This window comes from Drosophila sulfurigaster, chromosome 2R (genome assembly GCF_023558435.1).
Source record: "Drosophila sulfurigaster albostrigata strain 15112-1811.04 chromosome 2R, ASM2355843v2, whole genome shotgun sequence".
NCBI lineage: Eukaryota > Metazoa > Arthropoda > Insecta > Diptera > Drosophilidae > Drosophila > Drosophila sulfurigaster.
This window is the reverse complement of record NC_084882.1, coordinates 2,028-8,463: the sequence shown is the minus strand read 5'-3', so window position 1 is coordinate 8,463 and position 6,436 is coordinate 2,028. Positions and strand designations below refer to the sequence as shown.

General features: G+C 50.0%; 1 protein-coding gene across 1 annotated transcript; it reads right to left on the bottom strand.

Moving 5' to 3' along the window:
• Positions 1-429: 429 nt before the first annotated feature.
• On the bottom strand, positions 430-4,421 carry LOC133839543 (uncharacterized). Its single transcript, XM_062271144.1, has 5 exons — positions 4,227-4,421; positions 2,556-4,016; positions 1,490-2,181; positions 743-1,433; positions 430-705 (listed from the first exon to the last, which is right to left on the bottom strand). The coding sequence occupies exons 1-5, from the start codon at positions 4,419-4,421 to the stop codon at positions 430-432; spliced, it is 3,315 nt and encodes a 1,104-aa protein (XP_062127128.1).
• Between the last annotated feature and the right edge of the window lie 2,015 nt (positions 4,422-6,436).

Sequence of the window (6,436 nt, the reverse complement as noted above, 5' to 3'; positions counted from 1 at the left end):
TCCGGAGTGGGTGAATCCCACGGCACACGCGACACCGGAACGAGTGGGTGCCAGCGGGGTGGTCCTGGTGGGTGGATGTATGTGATGGCATACTACATGAAATGAAACAAGAAAAAAACAAACGATTATTGTAGTAGCCTCTTTGCAGTGTCAATGACACACGGAACAGGACAGCATAGGACAACACAGGACGACGAATAGGAGTACGAAATAGGATGTTATTCGTCCTTCAGTCCTTCTGACGTGGAGGGGTCAGTCTTGCTGTCCATCGGGAGTAGAATGAGTTTGGCAACGGGTCTTCGGATAGTACCCCGCGCCGTGAGCACATCTACAACTCGGACCTTGGCATCGGTGCCTGGACACGTCGTCAGCACCCGTCCTAGGCGCCACTCGTTTGAGGGGAGGTTGTCTTCTTTTATGACGACCATGTCACCGATCCGAAGGTTCCGTGTAGGGGGATTGCCATTTCGTCCGTTTGTGCAGCTCCTTCAGGTACTCATCTTTCCAACGGAAACAAAATTGTTGGTGAAGAGCCTTCAGTCGCTGCCACCGATTGAGGATGGAGGTGGCCGTTTGGTTAATTGGTGGTTCCAACAGCGAAATAGGAGGGCCACCTATGAGGAAATGGCCAGGAGTGAGCGCTAGTAAGTCCGAAGGATCCTCGGACATAGGGGAAATCGGCCTCGAATTCAGGCAGGCTTCGATCTTAGCGAGAAGAGTGGACAACTCTTCGAACGTATACTTCGGAGGTCGCCTTGTAAAAGAGTGCCTTGAAACTCTTTACGCCGGCTTTCCATAATCCACCCATATGCGGGGCGCCCGGCGGGTTGAAGTGCCAGGATAGGCTCTTGTGGGCGTGTTGTGCGATGATGCACTCCCTCGTCGCTTCCAAGAAGTCGTAGAAGATCACTTTGTCAGCTCCAACGAAGGTTTTCCCGTTGTCCGAGTACATCTGGTATGGACACCCGCGCCGTGCGATGAAACGGGAGAATGTGGCCAGGAATTTCTCCGTCGTGAGATCCGATGTTGTCTCCAAGTGGATCGCCTTCGTGCTGAAGCACACGAAGACGCAGACATACCCTTTGGTGATGGGATCACGCAAACCTTGGTGATTGTAGATCACGCAAACCTTGCAAGAGTTGATGGTGGATTTGACGAGTACCTTCAATTTCGGAATCCAGAATCTGGAGCGGATCAGCCGCGTGCCGACTTGGTTACCCCCATGTAAGGATATACGATGGGTGAATCGAACCAGTAGTCGTGCAAAGGACGAGGAATACGAGAGGACGATTGGATGATTCTCATCATAACGCAGCGAGTGGGACGCCCTCAGACGCCCACAGGCCCGTAGAATCCCCTTGCCATCGAGGAAAGGGTTCAAGTTTCGGATTGAACTTGAGGAAGGAACCTGCTGCTTGGACTGCAGTGGTATTCTTGTTGAAAAGTTTGTCGTTGAGCCATGACGATTAGCCGCTCTTGGATCCGTGACAGCTCATCCGCTTGGACCACGGTAGAGCTTGGAACTGCCAACTTCCGACTTCTATCGATGAATCTGAGAACATAGGCAGACGTGCGCAGTGCCTTGCCAAACTCAGAGAACTTATTCAGGAAGTCAGGAGTAGGAGGTAACTTAACGACGTTGCACTTAATCCGCTGCTCCAGCAGAGTCTCCGGAATGGGACTTGGAGATGTTGGCCATTGATCCGACGGGAGATGAAGCCACTCTGGTTCATGCCACCACAAAGGATTACGCATCAATTCTTGTGGCAGGACACCTCGGCTTGCAAGATCTGCCGGTTTGTGCTCGGATCGCACATGCGACCAGTTCTTGGCGTCGCTGGCTTGGACAATTTTGGCCACACGATTGGCCACAAAGGTTGTCCATCTGCAGGGTGGCTTGTTCAACCAGGCGAGAACAATTGTTGAATCAGTCCAAAAGAAAGTCTGGAAACTTTCTGCTGGCAGATTCAGGAGGAGGGCTGCAGATAACTCAGCCAACAGGACTGCGCCACAAAGCTCCAAACGTGGCACTGAGAGAGACTTGACAGGAGCCACTATTGTCTTCGCAGTGAGGAGATGTGTGGAAACCTTGTTTGCCGTCTCCACACGGACATAGATCGCCGCTCCATACGCCCTTTCTGAAGCATCACAGAATCCGTGGTACTGGAGCTTCACTCGTGTCTAGAATTGGACCCATCTTGGAATCCGGATCTTTCCCAGAGCAGGATAGCTCTGGAGGTACTCCTTCCATTGGAGTAAAAGATCCGTGGGTAAATGCTCGTCCCATTCAAGCGTTCTCAGCCAGATCTCCTGCATGAAGATCTTGGCTCGGATAACGAAAGGGGGCCAGCCACCCGACTGGGTCGAAAAGCTTAGCGATTTGCGAAAGCACTTCCCTCTTCGTGTAGGAGTCCTGATGGGCAACTTCTGGTGGCATGAACCACCTGATGCCCAGAGTTTTCGCCGTACTGGAGTCTTCGAGTTCGAGGAAATCTTCTCGAAGTAGATGGTCCTTTGGAATGTCCTTCAGCACGCTCTTATGGTTCGACGTCCACTTCCTCAGCGGGAAGCCAGCGCTGTCCCAGGGCTGCACACACTTCCGCAATGGTCCGGATGGCCTCTTCTTTCGTGTGTGTCCCCGCCAGGACGTCGTCCACGTACATGTTGTTGAAAATGACTCGGCTTGCGAGAGGATACTCCAAGCGTATGTCATCAGCAAGTTGCTGGAGGACTCGTAGAGCCAGGAAAGGCGCACAGTTGACACCGAATGTCACTGTGTTCAACTCGAAGTCACGGATCTCATCGTCCGACGTACGGAACAGAATTCGTTGGAACGGCGTGTGCTTCGATTCCATGAGGATTTGGCGATACATCTTCGTTATGTCCGCATTGAACACATATCGATAGTATCGCCATCTGAGGATCTTCAACGTGAGATCTGATTGGAGAATGGGCCCTGAATGAAGGAAATCATTCAGACTCTTACCATATGAGGATGGACAAGATGCGTTGAAAACGACTCGCACCTTCGTTGTGGTGCTATCTGGTTTGAGTACGGCGTGGTGAGGCAGGTAGAAATTGGGAGTCGTGACAATCGCCTGAGGCGATATGGGTGTCATATGACCCAAGTCCACGTACTCCTGGAGAACGGCATTGTACTGTTCCTTTAGAGAATCGTTTCTTGACAAACGATTCTCGTTCTTGAGGAATTGAGCCAGCGCTATAGATCTGGAATGACCCAGTTGAATGCCATCGGGCTTCCGGAGTGGAAGAGTCACCCGATATCTGCCACATTTGCTACGAGAAGTAGTCTTAACGAAGTTTTCTTCGCAAACGAAGTCTGACTCCTTTATCAGCTTCGCTGGAATATACTCCACCTCCCAAAATTTGGAAAGTAGGCTGTCGAGCTGTTCGTCTGCTTGGAGGGCGACTCTTGTCGAAAACGCAGAAACAGTTGTCGACACATTCTGGGAGACGGGGCCGGTGAGAATCCAGCCAAACACGGTCTCCTGCCCAAGGAGTGAGCCACAAATGTTTGGCCGGGAGCCCCTCAAGATGACTGACGGAAGGATATCCGCGCCAATTAGAATATCAATCTGAGCGCTCTTGTAGAAGTGTGGATCTGCCAGTTCTATCGCTGGTAGATCCCTTAGGAAAGCTCGCGGCATATCGCGGGAGGGCAGTTTGCCTGCCAACTGTGGAATTACGAATGTCTCGATATGGAGCCTCGGCTTCGTCGGAGAACCAATGCTGAAGTGACATAACTTCTGCGATTGGGCCGCAACTGCGTGATTTAGCCCGGATACCTGGGCTCGCACGGACTGGAAAGGCAACTTAATGCATTGGAACAGACGCTCAGAAATGAAGGTCGCTTCGGACCCGGAATCAATAAGCGCACGTGCGGTGTATGTAGTGCCCAAGTGGCATACGTTGATGACCGCCGTGCCGAGAAGGACATTCTGAGCATTATTGGCAAAGAAATTTTGCAAATTTGTTGCCGTTGGATTTGAAGTGGACTGTATATTGGAAGGTGAAGAGGCACCATTGTGGGCACTGTCGCCCCGATGGAGAAGAGTGTTGTGCCGCCCTTTGAATGTAAAGCAATTGTGCGCACTCGTGCACTCTCGGAGTTGGTGACCTCTTGCGAAACAGTTTAAACAGAGACTTTTCTGTTTGATGTATGTCATCCGCTCATTGACCGACATTTGCAAAAAACGCGGACACACCCGGACAGGGTGATTCTCCTTTGAGCACAAATCACACGATTTGCCTTTCGGAGTGACTCGGGCCTCAAAGGAGTTGACTCGCTTGGAATTCTGCGGACGGGATGGTCCTGCAGTCGCGTTCTGTGGGTTGGCATTCTGTTTCACGTCCTCAATCGCTTCGAGCGTACGATAGCGCTCATTGAGGAACGTGCTCATATCCTAACATGCGGGAATTTTCGCTTTGTCCACCAAAGATTGCTCCCACAACGAGAGTGTGAGCTTGGGGAGTTTGGACGAGCAGAGGAAAACGAGGATGCAATCTGCGAACGGGCTACAGACGGAAATGTCTGAATGCTCAAGAGCGGTCAAGCCACGCTGAATCGTGCTCTGCAGCTCCTTGATTGCTGCTCCCGACTCTTGGGTAACCGTGGACAGGTTGAACAGGATTTTTAACTGGCTTGTTATTAACAAGCGCTTGTTTTCAAATCGTTCGCAGAGAGCACCCCATGCCGACGCGAAACCATCGTTTGTCAGCGGAAATTTGGCTACGATCTCATTGGCCTCATCTGCGGTCTTCGAATTTAAATGAAAAAGTTTCTCAACCGGAGTCAACCTTGGATTGTTGACATAGATGGCCGTGAAAAGGTCACGGAAGGTCGGCCACCGCAAGTAATTCCCACGGAACACTTCGGTGTCGACTGGAGGGAGCCGGCAGCCACTGGAGTATACAGGAGGAACGGATGCTTCTCTCCTGCTGGACCCGGAAACTTGGGTAATTTGCCCCTTAACATGGGCGAGACACCGCTCATACACTGCATAGCAGTGATCGTATTTCGCCTTCATGGCCTGTGTGCCTTCGCTGTCGCCGTCTTGATGCAGTGCATCAGCGCATGTGGAATAGGCGGCTTCGACATTGTCCCAGAGGGCTTGCAGCCGGTCACGACGGATCTCGTACGTGTGTACATTGTCGTCTTCGGCTGCAGGCCCTCTGACCCGACTCTCAAAGTGCACCAGAGACACTGACGAAGTTGCTGAGAGCCATCGCACGGGTTTCGCTAAGTTTAGCTTGGACGGAACGGGTAGTTGCCTGACTACGTGGAGAAGTCGAAGATGTACGCAACGGCGGAGTCTTTGCAGAAGCAGACGGCGACGCACGATCGACTTTTACTCGGAGTTGAGCGGCAGGGGTGGCGGATTTGGACCCCGAAGGAGCGGGCGAAGCGGACGACAGGCGACGAGCTGTGGTCGGAAGCTTTAACGAGTGTTTTGAGTCCTTTTCGCTCTTTTGGCTCTTTACGGCAGTCACTTTAGCACTTTAGAGTCTTCTTCTCAACCCAGACTCACGATAAAGCGGACAGCCGAAAGCAAGCACAAAATGGATAGGAACTTCGGCTGTCACAGGATAGTGAGAAAAGCCGACACAAGAAAACAGACGAGGAGGAAAAAATCGTTGTTGGAAAAACAACATTGTGTTGGAAAAAGCAAAATTGTTTAAATAAAAACACAAACAGCAGCGTGAATCTTTATTACTCGGTGGGATTGCTGCTATTTATATACGTATACGGAGATGGATAATATATATGTATGTGTAATAATGGATTGGTATATATAATCTCAATGTATGAGGAGTATATACGGAGTGTATATGTAACGTGTACGGAAGTGTACGTGTATGTATGTGATAATATATATATATTATATGGGTAATACTGGACTTGAGTATGCAACTTCAGTATGTATGGAACATATACGGAGTGTATATGTGTGTAAGTGTCGTGTATGGAAGTGTACGTGTATGTATGTGTGTTGTATGTGGATGTATATATGTCGTATGTATATGTATGTATATATATATATGTCGGAGAATACTGATTTTGCACTGGAGTGATTGGCTCTTCATCTCCTTCCATGATTTGTTTATATGTAATGGCACTTCGCAAAGCAAGTCGCTTGCAATGTTCTTCGTCTCGTCACTCGAAGCAGACTGACTCGCAAGCCATCTGTCTCTCTCCGCCAATTCTTCTATTTCACCACATCTATTTCATCATCCTTCTAACATTGTCTCTATTGCATCAGCCAAAGAACTGCAAGCGCCATGCTCATTTGAGCTTGTATCAAATGATGCTCTGTCCATTTAACATTATGTTACCTAACATACTGTCCGTTAACTTTCAAACTAAACATATCTAGATCTGTAATTCTTCGACACGGTCATCCTGACCTTTACGCGT